The sequence below is a fragment of the Ranitomeya variabilis genome, chromosome 1, assembly GCF_051348905.1.
Source record: "Ranitomeya variabilis isolate aRanVar5 chromosome 1, aRanVar5.hap1, whole genome shotgun sequence".
NCBI classification, from domain to species: Eukaryota; Metazoa; Chordata; class Amphibia; order Anura; family Dendrobatidae; genus Ranitomeya; species Ranitomeya variabilis.
In genome coordinates, this window is record NC_135232.1 from 225,302,090 (window position 1) to 225,320,248 (window position 18,159).

Below are 18,159 nucleotides of genomic sequence, written 5' to 3' on the forward strand. Positions count from 1 at the left end.
TGCCTTTAAATGATTCTGGACTGCCCATATAATGATGTAATGTGTTTGAAAGCTTCTGACAGGTGTTTTGGCAACATCTGAGTTAGAGAGACACCTGTATAGCATCATGGGAAAGTCTCAAGAAATCAGCCAAGATATCAGGAAGACAATTGTGGACTTGCCCAAGTCTGACTCATCCTTGGGTACAATTTCAAGATACCTGAAGGTGCTGCTTTCTTCTGTACAAACAATTATGTTCAAATGCAAACAAGATGGGAATGTCCAGCCATCATACCGCTCAGGAAGGAGACAGGTTCTGTGTCCCAGAGATGAATTTGCTTTGGTCCAACATGTGCATATCAACCCAAGGACAAAGGCAAAAGACCTTGTGAAGATGATGGTGGAATCTGGTAAGATTGTGTCAATATCCACAGTGAAATGAGTACTATATCAACATGGGCTGAAAGGCCACTCTGCCAGGAAGAAGCCATTACTCCAAAAGAAACATAAAAAAGCAAATGCACACAGGATCAAAGACCTTAATTTTTGGAGACATGTGCTGTGGTCTGATGGAACTAAAATTGAACTTTTTGGGCATAATGACGATCGTTACGTTTAGTGGAAAAAGGGACACCCTTGAAAGCCTAAGAACACCATGCCAACTATGAAATGCAGGGGCGGCAGCATCATGTTGTTGGGTTCTTTTGCTATAGGAGGGAGTGATGCACTTCACAAAATAGGTGGCATCATGAGAAAAGAAAATTATGTGGCAATACTGAAGCAACATCTCAAGACATCAGCCAGGAACTTAAAGCTTGGGAGGAAATGGATCTTCCAAATGGACGAAGCATACTGCTAAAATGGTAACAAAGTGGCTTAAGGATAAGAATCACTGTTTTGGAGAGGCCATCAAAAAACCTTGATCTGAATCCTATTGAAAATTTATGGGCAAAGCAGAAAAAACAGGTGCGAGCAAGGCGACCTACAAGCCTGGATCAGTTACACCAGTTTTGTCAGGAGGAATGGGCCCAAATTCCGATTAACTATTGTGAGAAGCTTGTGGAAAGATATCCCTACAGTTTGACCCAAGTCATTCAGTTTAAAGGCAATGGTACCAAATACTAATGAAATGTATGTAAACTTTTGACTTTGCAGTAAGTAATAAAGATGCCTTAAAACATTTTCTCTCTCATTATAACTGGCATTTGGCAAATAGTAATAATTATGATAATCCTAATTGACCTAAACGGGAAAGGTTTATTCTGATTACATGTCAGATATTGAGAAAAACATGCATATGTGTCTTTTTATATAATGTATGTAAACTTCTGGTTTCAACTGTACATAAAGTGCAGCACAGATTAATCACAACTAAAAGCAGAGATCCTTAGATCAGGAATAAAACAGACATTTATAGGACATTTTATACCTTTCACAAATTATGAAAAAATATTCCACTCATCCTGCACTGAACTATTGTACATTTATTATATATTTTAGGAGTCAGTCCATTTTATACTGACTCAGACTCCACAACCCTGGTTGTGACCAGTATTTCTACATATTTAATCCTTCTAATAAAACCATTTTTGTTACTTTTTCCCCTAGTTGCATGATGAAAAAGTGATGGCAGAAACAAAAACATTTATAGCAATTATGGGCGAAAACACGGTTGGACTCGTAAAAAACACTGCAATGGCCTTATTACATAAGGTGAGGAAAAAAAGTTGTTGCTGACATGTCTCTGCACTAAAAATTACAGATTATCCACACTACCATGCAATAACCTAAAACATTCAATGCAAAAAATGAATGTGAACGCATCATATATTTATAGAAGACCTATCAGCTCTTCGGTCTGGTAAAATATATTCAGTTGTATTCTTTATGCTCTCACATTTCTGGAACATCTTCTCTAACTTCTCTGCATTGTTCTTCCTTGGTTACATTGTGATTAGAAATTTAGGAACAAATTGGCAACTGGATGTTGCCACTTGGAGATGTGTGTCTGCAGTTGACGCTGTCCTCTTAATTGCTATGTATGGACATATCCTATTAAAAAGTTATCAATTGAAGGGGTTCTCTGATAAATGTAATATTTATAAATACACATTTAAATATTAATCCTTTTTCTAAATACATTTATTTAGTAAAAAGTATTCACTATCTAGTGTACTATGTCAGGATTTCAAAGATGGCAACTGCCATATATCATTGTGTGGTCCGTCCTAGATTTGAGAGGCCGCGCAGTAGGTGGGCTGCGGGAAGAACATCCACTCGAGACAGAAGTCACGTCACCACAGCGTCTGATCAGGCATAGTGAATGCACACTCCTCTGTTCAGTCAACCTGACAGGGCACCCTGAAGAAAAAAAAATGACTGTTTTTCTCTTGCTAAAAAACAAAAATTGTGAAACCAGCCTAAATAAGGCTGTTTTCTTGTTGGTATATGTTATTGATATGTATGTGTATATTTGATTGAGACAGGTTTTCAATTGTCGAGTGGTGGATTGTAACCTTGCGCTGGCATACTGCTCTCTACTCCCCAAGAAAGAAGTATTCGAAAAGCTTTGGACTGTCATAAACAACACATGGCAAAATTACAGCAAGGTGTTGGTATGTTGAGCTTGACATGATGAAATGTTTGAAAGTTGAACATTTTGCTTTAAAAAAACAAACCACAAATATCTTTTTTATAGGCTATAGCTGTGGTTGGAGCTCAGCTTGCCCTTGTGTATCACGAAGATGAAGAACGGATCAAATTTCGGGAGCTTATTACTGATGCAGAATGGGGCATCCAGCTCAGCAATATTGGAGTAAGTGACGTATATAGGAACATATATTGGGCAGGTGACATTCTTTGTTTTTCTGTAGCCTAAGATTAAATATATTGTATTATCAGTGCCCTCCAGTTATGAATGTAAATTATAAAGACTACTTCCATTGTGAAGTATTTATTTTTTAATTATTACATTTTGTCACGTCGATATTGATATTGGTTTGGACCCAGTACATAAAAACTGCATGATCACAGAAAACAGAAGTATTTTCATGGGTAAACCAGAGAAAGTGCTTATTGTAGAACTGTAAATATATAAATTGCTTGTCTTATGACAGATATTTCTTTTGGTGTCTAATAGATACCAGTAACACCTATCCACAGCGGTTCACTGACTTTAGTGTCGGGACTACTTCACTGCTATAAGAGTTCTGAATACATCCAAACAAATGTGCGGCCTCCTCTCTTGTCATTGGGGTCAGGGCACTAGTTAGAAGAGGGGGTGCCGGTTTTGGGGAAAGTTGCTGGTCCCGGAAGTGGGACTGGCATTTGAGAACATATCCCTTGGATATGCCATAATTGTCTGTCATGAAGACAACCCTTTAAGTACTAAGATCCTGGTAAAGTGTTAGAAGACCTTTCCTTTACACTTAAGGCACTTTTTCTTTAATATTGATAATAAGCTAATATTTTATACCAGCCTTATGTGCTGTAAATGTAGGAATTGTTGAAACTTAGTAACCTTCATTTATGAAAATTATTTTATATAATAAAATCCTATAATATTCCATAATCCCCTGTACTGATCATATTCATATTAAGTAAATTGGTTATGGTTTATTCATGTTTCTTTACACTTTTAATTTGGAACATGTAATATAAAATGAATTGGCGGAGACTAAATGCAAAATGCTTTACATGACACAAGTCTTTGCAAATTTATTTTGCAGATTTCTTTCCAGTCTGCCTTTAGACAAAATTCTGGAGAGAAGAAAGAGCTCATTTCCACCTTAGTTCAAAACTCCCGTGTGGATACAGCTCTCATCTTGAAGTACTGCAGGTAAGATCCGTACTTGTTCATTATACATGGACTTGTATTAATTTTATGTAAACTGTACAAATTTTCTTCTTGGTTTATGTTTGGCAGCACTTTTATGTTGGACTCTGATGCTGCCCTTCAGCTTTATATCGAAACTCTTCTTCTTTCTGGCTCAAGTTGGAAGAATAGCCATGATGATTGTGTTGTGGACGTCGATGAACATTCTAAGCTGGTGGCAAAAGCAAAACAGATCATCCCTCTACTAAATAGCACCCAAGACCTTGTTGTCAGTCTGAGTGGAATTTTACATAAGGTAAAAGAAATAAGCACCCATTGCAATCATGCTGTGCTGACATTAATATAGCAAAGCTTCACATTTTTTGTTAAATAAGATCCGAGTTAAATGTATGTTTAACAGTAAAAACTTTTGCCACGCCTAATCATCATGGAAACCTAATCGGTTATGTTCATCCCATATTAAAGCAAGTTATTTTACATCTACAGTATATGTGATTATTTGCTGGGACCTGCACCAATCCCTAGCGTGAGCTCTGCAATGCCCTATCAGGTTGGGGCGCCAGCCACCCCTAAATCTATGCGACTGCTCTGCTGCTTGTGTGTCTCACCACTCCTTGGTTTGCTGACCAAGGTAAAGTGTAACTGCAGCAGCCAATAAGTATAGTGACCATGTTCTTCATTGCAGTGGCGGACACAGAAGAGGGCCCCTATATAAAAATAACATATGGGCCTTTTGCAGTTCAATAGCTCATCAAAATGCACAACTTCACCTGCTTTGGATGTGGAGATGTGCCCCCTCTTAAGCCCTTGTTTGGTTGCACCAATGATTTGTCCGCCCCTGCTTTCTTTTGATTTTGCTGCTTTGATTAGGCAGTGTGATAAAGCATGAAGTGTCATACCTGGAGAGAATATTATTATGGTGGCTAGTAAATTGAGGACTGGCAGGGAACCTGAACAATGGTAAAGAGTTACATTTTATATTTCAAAATATATATATATATATATATATATATATATATATATATATATATATATATATATATATACTAGCTGTACTACCCGGCTTCGCCCGGGTTAATGACTGCTGTTAGCAAAATAGAATGTGTTAACAAAAATTTATTCTGCACACAAAAACCACAAAACAAATAGATAGAAATGTAATTATTAAAAGGCAAAAACTAAGCAAATAGAAGCATTTCACAACATATATTAGCTTTGTTATACTGAGAATGTCTTTGTTGCCTATATTAACCAATCAGAGCTCAGGTTAATTAACTGTAGCAAAATAGAAGCTGAGCTGTGATTGGTTGCTATTGGCAGCCTGATAAATCCCCAGCCAACAGGAAGCCCTCCCCCCTGGCAGTATATATTAGCTCACACATACACATAATAGACAGGTCATGTGACTGACAGCTGCCGTATTTCCTATATGGTACATTTGTTGCTCTTGTAGTTTGCTTATTAATCAGATTTTTATTTTTGAAGGACAATACCAGACTTGTGTGTGTTTTAGGGCGAGTTTTATGTGTCAAGTTGTGTGTGTTGAGTTGCGTGTGGCGACATGCATGTAGCGACTTTTGTGAGATGAGTTTTGTGTGGCGACATGCGTGTAGCAACATTTTGTGTGTTGAGTTGCATGTGACAGGTTAGTGTAGCAAGTTGTGTGCAGCAAGATTTGTGCATGGCGAGTTTTGCGCGTGGCGAGTTTTATGTGTGGTGCATTTTGAGTATGTGCAAGTTTTGTGTGAGGCAACTTTTGCATGTGGTGCAACTTTTGTACATGTGGCAATTTTTCTGTGTGTGCAAGTTTTGCATGAGGTGAGTTTTCCATGAGGTGAGTTTTGCACGTGTGGCGAGTTTTGCGTGAGCCTAGTTTTGCATATGGCGAGTTTTGCATGTAGCGAGTTTTGAGTGGTGACTTTTGTGTTTCGACTTTTATGTGGCGAGGTTGGTGTGTGTGTGTGGTGAAATGTGTGCTGAGGGTGGTATATGTGTTCAAGCACGTGGTAGTGTGTGGCGCATTTTGTGTTTGTGTTCATATCCCCGTGTGTGGTGAGTATCCCATGTCGGGGCCCCACCTTAGCAACTGTACGGTATATACTCTTTGTCGCCATCGCTCTCATTCTTTAAGTCCTCATTGTTCACATCTGGCAGCTGTCAATTTTCCTCCAACACTTTTCCCTTCACTTTTTCCCCATTATGTAGATAGGAGCAAAATTGTTTGGTGAATTGGAACGCGCGGGGTTAAAATTTCACCTCACAACATAGCCTATGACGCTCTCGGGGTCCAGACGTGTGACTGTGCAAAATTTTGTGGCTGTAGCTGCGACGGTACAGATGCCAATCCCGGACATACACACATACATACATACACACATTCAGCTTTATATATTAGATATACCTGTATGTAATCTCCTGTATATAGTATATACCTGTGTGTCATCTCACCTATATATAGTATATATCTGTGTGTCATCTCCTGTATATAGTATATACCTGTATGTCATCTCCTCCTATACATAGCATATACCTGTGTCATCTCCTCCTGTATATACTATATACCTGTAGGTAATCTGCTCCTGTATATAGTATATACCTGTGTGTCATCTCCTCCTGTATATAGTATATACCTGTATGTCATCTCCTCCTGTATGTAGTATGTACCTGTATGTCATCTCCTCCTCTATATAGTATATACCTGTGTGTCATCTCTCCTGTATATAGTATATATCTGTGTGTCATCTCCTCCTGTATATAGTATATACCTGTGTGTCATCTCCCCTGTAAATAGTATATACCTGTGTGTCATCTCCTGTATATAGTATATAGCTGTATGCCATCTCCTCCTGTATTAGCCCTCGTTCACACGTTATTTGGTCAGTATTTTTACCTCAGTATTTGTAAGCTAAAATGGCAGCCTGATAAATCCCCAGCCAACAGTAAGCCCACCCCCTGGCAGTATATATTAGCTCACACATACACATAATAGACTGGTCATGTGACTGACAGCTGCCGGATTCCTATATGGTACATTTGTTGCTCTTGTAGTTTGTCTGCTTATTAATCAGATTTTTATTTTTGAAGGATACCAGACTTGTGTGTGTTTTAGGGCGAGTTTCGTGTGTCAAGTTGTGTGTGTTGAGTTGCGTGTGGCGACATGCATGTAGGGACTTTTGTGAGATGAGTTTTGTGTGGCGACATGCGTGTAGCAACTTTTTGTGTGTCGAGTTGCATGTGACAGGTTAGTGTAGCAAGTTGTGTGCAGCAAGTTTTGCGCATGGCGAGTTTTGCGCGTGGCGAGTTTTATGTGTGGTGCCTTTTGAGTATGTGCAAGTTTTGTGTGAGGCAACTTTTGCATGTGTTGCAACTTTTGTGCATGTGGCAATTTTTCTGCGTGTGGCAATTTTTCTGCGTGTGCAAGTTTTGCGTGTGGCGAGTTTTGCACGTGTGGCGAGTTTTGCATGTGGAGAGTTTTGCGCGTGGCGAGTTTTGAGCGGCGACTTTTGTGTTTCTACTTTTATGTGGCGAGGTTGGTGTATGTGTGGTGAAATGTGCACTGAGGGTGGTATATGTGTTCGAGCACGTGGTAGTGTGTGGCGCATTTTGTGTGTGTGTTCATATCCCCGTGGTGGTGTGATTATCCCATGTTGGGGCCCCACCTTAGCAACTGTACAGTATATACTCTTTGGTGCCATCGCTGTCATTCTTTAAGTCCCCCTTGTTCACATCTGGCAGCTGTTAATTTGCCTCCAACACTTTTCCTTTCATTTTTTCCCCATTATGTAGATAGGGGCAAAATTGTTTGGTGACTTGGAAAGCGCGGGGTTAAAATTTCACCTCACAATATAGCTTTGACGCTCTCAGGGTCCAGACGTGTGACTGTGCAAAATTTTGTGCCTGTAGCTGCGACGCCTCCAACACTTTTCCTTTCACTTTTTCCCCATTATGTAGATAGGGGCAAAATTGTTTGGTGAATTGGAAAGCGCGGGGTTAAAATTTCACCTCACAACATAGCCTATGACGCTCTCGGGGTCCAGACGTGTGACTGTGCAAAATTTTGTGGCTGTAGCTGCTACGGTTCAGATGCCAATCCCGGACATACATACATACATACATACATACACACACACACACATTCAGCTTTATATATTAGATATATCTTTGCAAGAACGGATAATGAGGGCACTCACCCGTCTTCATTAAAATTATTCCTTTATTCACGATAACACATCCAGAGAACTGATATGGCCGGGGGAGAGAGAGAGGGCCTCAGCCCGTGTGAGCAGAGGAGAACGACGACGGCCGTTTCGCGCTGTCCTGCGCTTCTACGGGTCCAGAAGCCCAGACCCGTAGAAGCGCAGGACAGCGCGAAACGGCCGTCGTCGTTCTCCTCTGCTCACACGGGCTGAGGCCCTGTCTCTCTCCCCCGGCCATATCAGTTCTCTGGATGTGTTATCGTGAATAAAGGAATAATTTTAATGAAGACAGGTGAGTGCCCTCATTATCCGTTCTTGCAAAGATATTTTGGACTAAGTGACTGTTTTCTGTGAAGGAGCACCTGAAGTCTTCTGAAGTCTTCTAAAGCACGGCGTAGTAGGATATGCGTCTTGATCTCCACTGAGAGGTCAGAATACATTAGGGCAGTGCCGCCTGATCCTTTATTTCTTTTGGTTGCATATATATATATATATATATATATATATATATATATATATATATATATATATATATTGTAGGGATTCACTCGCTCAGGTGCGTTGGAGGAAACAGGGAAACAGGAGGCACATTCTCTTTAAAAGTTCACAGGTTTATTTGCACCATAAACCATACAGCAAAACAGAAAAGAAATAGGCTTTAGCTCAGGAAAGGAAAATACAAATGTCCAGGCTCAGTCCTGTGGAGGCTTTCTCCTCCACACACACAGACTCCTGTCTGTAGTGTCCCGCCTGTACACAGGGATCTCTGTCCACCATGACAGATTCCCACACTCACTCTGGAGGCTAGCATTAGGCTTTCTTTAATAGGTCTAACCACACCCAGAACCCATCACATGATCAGACATGTGGTTGTGACCTCACCACAGGTCCTGCAACAAACAGACAGGCATGGTTATGCCCCTTACCCAGGGGTGAGGTATATGGGTAGCCAGACCCTCCCATCACTCATAGCTACCCGTAACCCGGACCCAAATATACTAAGCAACTCCTTATTGCTTTATGTGCAAACAGGAAACACTCCGGGTTACATCACAGCGACAAGCCTTCTCTGTGATACATACCTCCCGTCGATTAGACACCCTTTAGCCATGCTACAATATATATATATATATATATATATATATATATATATATATATATATATATATATATATATATATACATACACACACACACACACACACACACACACACACACACACACACACACACACTTACATATATTACTCCCCAGCACACTGCGATTAGTGATTACATGAATGCCACTATTGCTATATATGTAAAAAGGAAAAAAGTGAGGTACTTTCTTAACATTTCTAGATCAAAATGCTTAAAATCATGCAACTTCAACAAGGTGACCTTATTTTGGATGGTCTCTATCGCCAGCGTCCTACCTCTCCACGTGCCGTGTACAGAGCTCACAGTTTTAGAATGCTATTAACCTGCAGGTTATCCCTGTAATTGCAGTTTAATAGTGTTTTGGCACATTAGAGGTTCCCTTTAAAGATCATGGCTCCCTACCTCACCTGACTTGAACCCCTCTTAATTGGATGATGTGTACAATAAAGGAAAACCATACACCTCTCTGAACAGCACCTGGGAGGCTCTGGTTGGTGCTTCTCAAAAAGTTTATCATCAATAGATTGAGAAACTGCATGTAGAAAAGCCGCGGAGGCACCATCACGTGTTTCTCAACGCAAGTAATGAATGGCCAGGTCTTTCACCGGGAAGGAGCAACCACGGGAAGGGCAGCATCCAATAAAGGAAAACCACCTATGCCAAAACATGGTATCCATCCACAGACAGCGGTGTTCTGGATCACTGCGTTGAGAAACACGTGATGGTGTCTCCGCGGTGTTGGATGTTTTGATCTCCCCGAGGTCATTCACCCTTATGTTTATAGTCTTTTCACCAGGCACTGCTCTTAATAGTCAGTTTCCTACTCCACACTGATGAGGGGCAAATACCCCGAAACAGCTGTCTGTGGATACCATGTTTTGGCATAGGTGGTTTTCCTTTATTGGATGCTGCCCTTCCCGTGGTTGTTCCTTCCCGGTGAAAGACCTGGCTATTCATTGCTTGCGTTGAGAAACACGTGATGGTGTCTCCGCGGCTTTTCTATATGCATTTGCATATTTCCCTTTAGGGATGGGGGCAGTGTTCTGGATCACTGCGTTGAGAAACACGTGATGGTGTCTCCGCAGTGTTGGATGTTTTGATCTCCCCGAGGTCATTCACCCTTATGTTTATAGATTGAGAAACTGACAGATTCCAAAGATAGAAGGCTTATGACTGTTCGCATCTCGGCTTCAGGAAAATGGCCGCCGCGATCTCCATCTGCGCACGTGCGGCATCCCGCGGCCATTTTCCTGAAGCCCCAGGCAGCAGAGCGCTCCATCTGTGCACGCGCGGCTTCAGGAAGATGGCCGCCCCCACCGATCACCAGGGGAATAGCGCAGATCGCGCTCTTTTTCCTCACCTGTGCCGTGGATTCGGCAGTTGGGCATGCGCAAACCACTACGCCACCAACGGAAAAATAAGCAAGATCTGGGGGAAGAAACAGCGATGTCACCACGCCCATTTGACCAGACCAGCCTGATTGACAGGCGAAAACGGCGACTTTGGCAACGTATTTCGGCAGCATAGGTGGGGAATCAGGGTACACAAAATACACTATTGTAACGCACAGCTCAGGCCCTATTTAGCGGTATTTTTATCTCATGCGGAAAAAACGGGGTGACAGGTTCCCTTTAATATTGAGCAGTATTTATTTCAGCCTATTGGTTCGGCCCTCCACAACAGTCACGGTCTCTCATGTGGCCCCTCAGGAAAATTAATTGCCCACCCCTGTTTTGGACTAAATGACAGCACTGTAGTGGATCAATAATAAAATGATTCTTCAAGAATACAACTTGCCTAATAATTCTGCATGATTCATATTTTGGCCAAAATTTGTAAGCTCGCAGCCCGTCTGTTCTATTAGTATGGGCGACATCAATAAGCTGTAAGCCAGTGACTGTGCATCACATAAATTGGTAGCTTTCTGAGTGGCTGTTTGCATTAGTATTTGCACCAGTGCTGCCCCCGCCTTTATCATGGGGGTCTGCTGCATCCTGCTAGTGTATTGCTAAATCTGTATGTGTTTCTGCTATGTTTTTTTTGAAATTTTGTCCTATGACAAACACTTTAAAGACTGATATAATATTATTTATATTTTTGAAAATTCAGAAACCAAAATATTAATCTCACTACAAATAATATTGTAATCAGGAGAAACGATTTTTCACTTTTTCCATATTTATAAAAAGAAACAAAAAAACATAAAATATTTTTGTTTTAGTTGGATCCTTATGACTTTGAAACTATTGAAGGAACTTTGCAAGTGATACTTGCTGCGGATGAGAAAAACACCAATATCCCACTGACCCAGGTAATCATAAATGTTTAACTTGTACAGGTTTGCTTATACTGTGAAGCGGTATGAAAAAATGCTACATAATACTTTTGTGAATGGCTGCATTTTATATTAACTGTGTTTAATAATTTCAGTACTACTTGTGCAAAGGCCACACAGCCAATCACTAATAACAGTATTATTTACTGAATTCCCTCTATCACACTATTCTCCCTTAGCTAGCTAACTTTACAGAAGAAATTATGGAACTATATATATGTATATATATATATACATATATATATATATATATATATATATATATATATATATATATATATATATATATATACGACAACTTCTACAGTAAAGCTTGACGAGTGGGTGACTTTTTAATAAATTATTTCTTAAAAAAAATAAATAAATAACTTCCCTTTCATTGCTTTTTAAGATCTTTATTCCTGTCAATAGTTTAGGATAGTCTAGAAATTAATATGACAGCCTTGAGTCACAATCTTCATTTTCCAAAGTTACAGTATCGATTTCTGGGATTCAGAAATGTTTTTTCTTAATGAAGTAGCTTTTTGTCAGTTTATGGCACCAAAGCTAAAAACCGGAGTGCCACACTAGAGGCTGCTGTTACATTTAGAAGAAATTCCCATAAAGGCTTTAGTCAGGATCAGTTAAGGGAAAATAAATAAAAGTGACAGTTTAAATTATATAGTTTCCTGTTAAAGGGGTTGTCCACTACTCGAACACCTATGTTTCCCTTGAGTAAAATGATTACACTAAGGCCGTGTGCCCACGATCCGGAGCTAGCTGCACTTTGGATGCAGCGTATGTTCGCTGCGTCCAAAGTGCTGCCTTCTATTGAACGCAGGTAAATCTGCATGTGTTCACTGAAAAGATAAAAAAAATTATCAAAAATGTCTGTTTGCACCGTATTTTTTTAAAATTATTTTATTATAATAGGAACATATTTGGGATGGTGATTTGTGTTCAACAATATCTGACTAGGCTGAGCAAGACCCTGTACACTTTACTGTGCTTTTCACTAAAATACTCAATGAGATTCTGCATACCCCTCCTCTATTGATCTACATAGTGGGACTATAAAAAACTGAAATAGATGGAATTCTCAGTGCAGGGTCTCCTAACACATTCATATATCTCAACTGCTACTCGGTTTAAACTCTTCTGAGTGTTTTTTTGATTTGTGTATTTTTATTCATTGTGATTTACATTTTTGTTTTCTTACTATGCTTACAGGCGTTAAGTTTGGTTAATCTTCTTAAATCCTACAATAGAATTGCTTCTCCAGCTGATTTAGAACATCAGTATATTTTGGCCCACGGTATTTCAATGTCCAGTGCTGCACATAGAAGGCTGCCTTTTCATTTACTTTTCTTTACAACATCGACAAGTTTTTGGGGCATCATATGTAAGTGTTGTATTTTCTATCCAAAACTCACTTCATTGGCTTAATTTTGTATCATGTAACTCCTCATTGATATTTTTTGTATACCTTTTTCCAGCTGCTGAGCTAAGTGAGGAGTCATTTCCAACATTATTGCTAATTTCCAAGCTTATGAAGGTGAGGTTGGTGAAGTTTTACTAGTACCTATTATTTTTTTTGCAATATGGTTTTTTATGGTGTGCCTCCCCTCTAACACTTTCGCACCCCTCCAATCTATTCTAATCTCAGCTGCCCGACTAATCCACCTGTCCCCCCGCTATTCCCCGGCCTCTCCCCTCTGTCAATCCCTTCACTGGCTCCCCATTACCCAGAGACTCCAGTACAAAAGCCTAACAATGACATACAAAGCCATCCACAACCTGTCTCCTCCATACATCTGTGACCTCGTCTCCCGATACTTTCCTGCACGCAACCTCCGATCCTCACAAGATCTCCTTCTCTACTCCCCTCTTATCTTCTCTTCCCACAATCGCATACAAGATTTCTCTCGCGCATCACCCCTACTCTGGAACTCTCTACCGCAACATATCAGACTCTCACCTACCATCGAAACCTTCAAAAAGAACCTGAAGACCTATCTCTTCCGGCAAGCCTACAACCTGCAGTAACCACCGATCAACCAAACCACTGCACGACCAGCTCTATCCTCACCTACTGTATCCTCACCCATCCCTTGTAGATTGTGAGCCCTCGCGGGCAGGGTCCTCTCTCCTCCTGTACCAGCTGTGACTTGAATTGTTCAAGATTATTGTACTTGTTTTTATTATGTATACCCCTCCTCACATGTAAAGCGCCATGGAATAAATGGCACTATAATAATAATAACCCCTTTACCCCGAGGGTGGTTTGCACGTTAATGACCGGGCCAATTTTTACAATTCTGACCACTGTCCATTTATGAGGTAATAACTCTGGAACGCTTCCATGGATCCCGTGATTCTGACATAGTTTTCTCGTGACATATTGTACTTCATGGTAGTGGTAACATTTCTTTGATATGACTTGCATTTGTTTGTGAAAAAAACTGAAATTTGCCGAAAATATTGAAAATTTCGCAATTTTCCAACTTTGAATTTGCATACCCTTAAATCACAGAGATATGTCCCACAAAATACTTAATAAGTAACATTTCCCACATGTCTACTTCAGCACAATTTTGGAACCAAAGTTTTTTTTTTAAATTTGTTAGGAAGTTATAAGAGTTAAAAGTTGACCAGCGATTTCTCAGTTTTACAACACCATTTTTTTTTTTTTTAGGAACCACTTCTGAAGTCACTTTGAGGGGTCTATATGATAGAAAATACCCATAAGTGACACCATCCTAAAAACTGCACCCCTCGAGGTGCTCAAAACCACATTCAAGAAGTTTATTAACCCTTCAGGTGCTTCACAGGCATTTTTGGAGTGTATAAAAAAAAATGAACATTTAACTTTTTTTCACAAAAAAATTATTTCAGATCCAATTTGTTTTATTTTACCAGGGGTAACAGGAGAAATTGGACCTCAAAAGTTGTTGTACAATTTGTTCTGAGTACGCTGATACCCCATATATGCAGGTAAACCACTGTTTGGGCGCATGGCAGAGCTCGGAAGGGAAGGAGCGCCGTTTGACTTTTCAATGCAAAATTGACTGGGATTGAGATCGGACGCCATGTCCCGTTTGGAGAGCTCCTGATGTGCCTAAACAGTGGAAACCCCAACAAGTGACACCATTTTGGAAACTAGACCCCCTAAGGAACTTATCTAGATGTGTGGTGAGCACTTTCAACCCCTAAGTGCTTCACAGAAGTTTATAACGTAGAGCCGTGAAAATAAAAAAACATATTTTTTTTCCACAAAAATGATCTATTCGCCCCCAATTTTTTATTTTCCAAAGGGTAACAGGAGAAATTGGACCCCAAAAGTGGTTGTGCAATTTGTCCTGAGTACGCGGATACCCCATATGTGGGGGTAAATCACTGTTTGGGCGCATGGCAGAGCTCGGAAGGGAAGGTGCACCGTTTGTCTTTTTCAACGTAGAATTGGTTGGAATTGAGATCAGACGCCATGTCGCATTTGGAGAGCCCCTGATGTGCCTAAACAGTGGAGACCTTCCAATTCTGACTCCAACCCTAACCCCAACACACCCCTAATCCAAACCCTACCCTCAACTTTAGCCCCAACCCTAACTTTAACCCCAACCCTAACTTTAACCCCAACCCTAACTTTAACCCCAACCCTAACTTTAGCCAAAACCCTTAATTTTATTATTTTTCCCTAACTAAAGGACGAATTGATGTTTTTATTGGTACCATTTTCGGGAACATGACATTTTTTGATCACTTTTTTTACCGATTTTTAGGAGACAATGAGCAAAAACCATCAATTCATGAATTTATTTTTGGGGGGGAGGTGGGGGAAGGCGTTTACACCGTTCCGCTTGTGGTAAAATTGATAAGGCAGTTTTATTCTTCGTGTCAGTACGATTACAGCGATACCTCATTTATATAATTTTTTTATGTTTTGGCGCTTTTATATAATAAAAACTATTTTATAGAAAAAATAATTGGTTTTGCATTGCTTTATTCTGAAAGCTATAGCTTTTTTGCTGATGATGCTTTATGGCAGCTCGTTTTTGCGGTGGACAAGATGACGTTTTCGGTGGTACAATGTTTATTTATATCCGTCTTTTTGTTCACGTGTTATTCCACTTTTTGTTCGGCGGTATGATGTTAAGGCATTGTTTTGCTTTGGTGTTTTTTTTTTCTTTTTTTTATGGGGTTCACTATAGGGGTTTACTAGCGGGACAGTTTTACAGGTCGGGTTGTTACGGACGCGGCGATACTAGTGATGAGCGAATAAACTCGTTACTCGAGATTTCTGGAGCATGCTCGGGTGACCTCCCGAGTATTTTTTAGTGCTCGGAGATTTAGTTTTTCTTGCCGCAGCTGAATGATTTTCATCTGTTAGCCAGCTTGATTACATGTGGGGATTCCCTAGCAACCAAGCAACCCCCACATGTACTTATGCTGGCTAACGGATGTAAATCATTCAGCTGCGGCAAGAAAAACTAAATCTCTGAGCACTAAAAAATACTCGGAGGACCCCCGAGCATGCTCGAGAAATCTCGAGTAACGAGTATATTCGCTCATCGCTAGGCGATACCAAATATGTGTACTTTTATTGTTTAGATTTTGTTTTCATTCAATTATTTATTTAGTCATCAAATAAATATTGAATTTTTTTTTATATATATATATTTTTACAATTTTTTTTAATTAAATCTTATTTTATTCTAAGTTTTACACTGTCCCACTATGGGACACTCATTTTGTGCAGGCTGATCGCTTCTATAGCATGCTATAGAAGATGTCAGCGCTGCAGCTTCTATTACACTGACCTGAGAGACTTCCTGGTCATCACTGTGCGTGACAGGAAGTCTCTCAGGTCTGGAGACCCAGATATAGTGATGACATCGGGTCTCCATGGCAGCAATCGGGACCCCCCGGCAGGGCCGGCTCCAGGTTTTTGAGGGCCCCGGGCGAAAGAGTCTCAGTGGGCCCCTTTAACACATACCATGATTTATGATGCACAGATACGACAGAGAAATATAGGTATAGTACAATGCCAGATTTCACTTCTTACATGAGTGATAGCTATTGTAAATTCTGCAGTGTATATATACAGGAGGAGTGGTACTGTGCAGTGTATATATACAGGAGGAGTGGTACTGTGCAGTGTATATATACAGGAAGAGTTGTACTGTGCAGTGTACATATACAGGACAGGAGAAGTGGTACTGTGCAGTATATATATACAGGGGGAGAGGTGCTGTGCAGTATATATATATATACAGGGGGAGTGGTACTGTGCAGTATATATATACAGGGGGAGAGGTGCTGTACAGTGTATATATACAGGGGGAGAGGTGCTGTGCAGTGCATATATACAGGGGGAGAGGTGCTGTGGAGTGTATATATACAGGGGGTGAGGTGCGGTGCAGTGTATATATACAGGGGGAGAGGTGCGGTGCAGTGTATATATACAGGGGGAGAGGTGCGGTGCAGTGTATATATACAGGGGGAGAGGTGCTGTGCAGTATATATATACAGGGGGAGAGGTGCTGTGCAGTATATATATACAGGGGGAGAGGTGCTGTGCAGTAAATATATATACAGGGGGAGTGGTACTGTGCAGTGTATATATACAGGAGGAGTGGTACTGTGCAGTGTATATATACAGGAGGAGTGGTACTGTGCAGTGTATATATACAGGAGGAGTGGTACTGTGCAGTGTATATATACAGGAGGAGTGGTACTGTGCAGTGTATATATACAGGAGGAGTGGTACTGTGCAGTGTATATATACAGGAGGAGTGGTACTGTGCAGTGTACATATACAGGACAGGAGAAGTGGTACTGTGCAGTATATATATATATATATATAGGGGGAGAGGTGCTGTGCAGTATATATATACAGGGGGAGTGGTACTGTGCAGTATATATATACAGGGGGAGAGGTGCTGTGCAGTGCATATATACAGAGGGAGAGGTGCTGTGCAGTGTATATATACAGGGGGTGAGGTGCTGTGCAGTGCAGTGTATATATACAGGAGGAGTGTTACTGTGCAGTATATATATACAGGGGGAGAGGTGCTGTGCAGTATATATATATACAGGGGGAGTGGTACTGTGCAGCGTGTATACTTCAGCATCTCAGCTGCAACCTGCAGCTGCCCAGCTCACCCAGAATACAGGGATATCATTGCACTTACTCAGGCGCGGGTAGGAGCTCCTCCAGAATCTGCAGTTTAGCAGTGCAGCCAGGGGCCAAGAGCAGAGCAGGAGAACGTGCTCTCCGCCCACAAACAGTCACGCTGGCTGCTTTCTTAACCCCTATGTGCCTGCCTGGCTGCACTGACCGAGTGAGAAGATGCTTGTGCTGTATCTATGACAGCGTGAGTGGGCTCCCCCGTCTCGCCAGGGCCCCGGCACTTGCCCGGGTGCTGACGCCGGCCCTGCCCCGCGGCATGCCGCTGGTTCTTCAATCAGCCCCTCTGCCGGTTGCGGAACGCTGCGATCATGTTTGATCTCAGTTTTTCGGGGGTTAAAGTGCGCTTTAGTGTCGGGTGTCACCCGGCCGCGCTCCCCCCGTGAACGCAGCTGATCGCACATGTCGTACTATCCTGTCCATGGGCATACGGACCTAGGGCACATGGACGGGATATTACTTCGGATGGCACAAAGGGGTTAAAGGGTTTGTGCTGGTCTAATTCCGT

At 41.1% G+C, this 18,159-nt stretch overlaps 1 protein-coding gene across 1 annotated transcript in view; it reads left to right on the forward strand.

Moving 5' to 3' along the window:
• The window catches only part of KNTC1 (kinetochore associated 1), a 352,480-nt gene that overhangs the window by 205,908 nt on the left and 128,413 nt on the right, over nt 1-18,159 (forward strand). The window contains exons 40-47 of the mRNA XM_077293161.1: nt 1,588-1,692; nt 2,466-2,594; nt 2,678-2,794; nt 3,708-3,817; nt 3,905-4,109; nt 11,372-11,461; nt 12,695-12,866; nt 12,961-13,019. Coding sequence (XP_077149276.1) covers nt 1,588-1,692; nt 2,466-2,594; nt 2,678-2,794; nt 3,708-3,817; nt 3,905-4,109; nt 11,372-11,461; nt 12,695-12,866; nt 12,961-13,019 — 987 coding nt within the window. The remainder of the gene's footprint in view (nt 1-1,587; nt 1,693-2,465; nt 2,595-2,677; nt 2,795-3,707; nt 3,818-3,904; nt 4,110-11,371; nt 11,462-12,694; nt 12,867-12,960; nt 13,020-18,159) is intronic.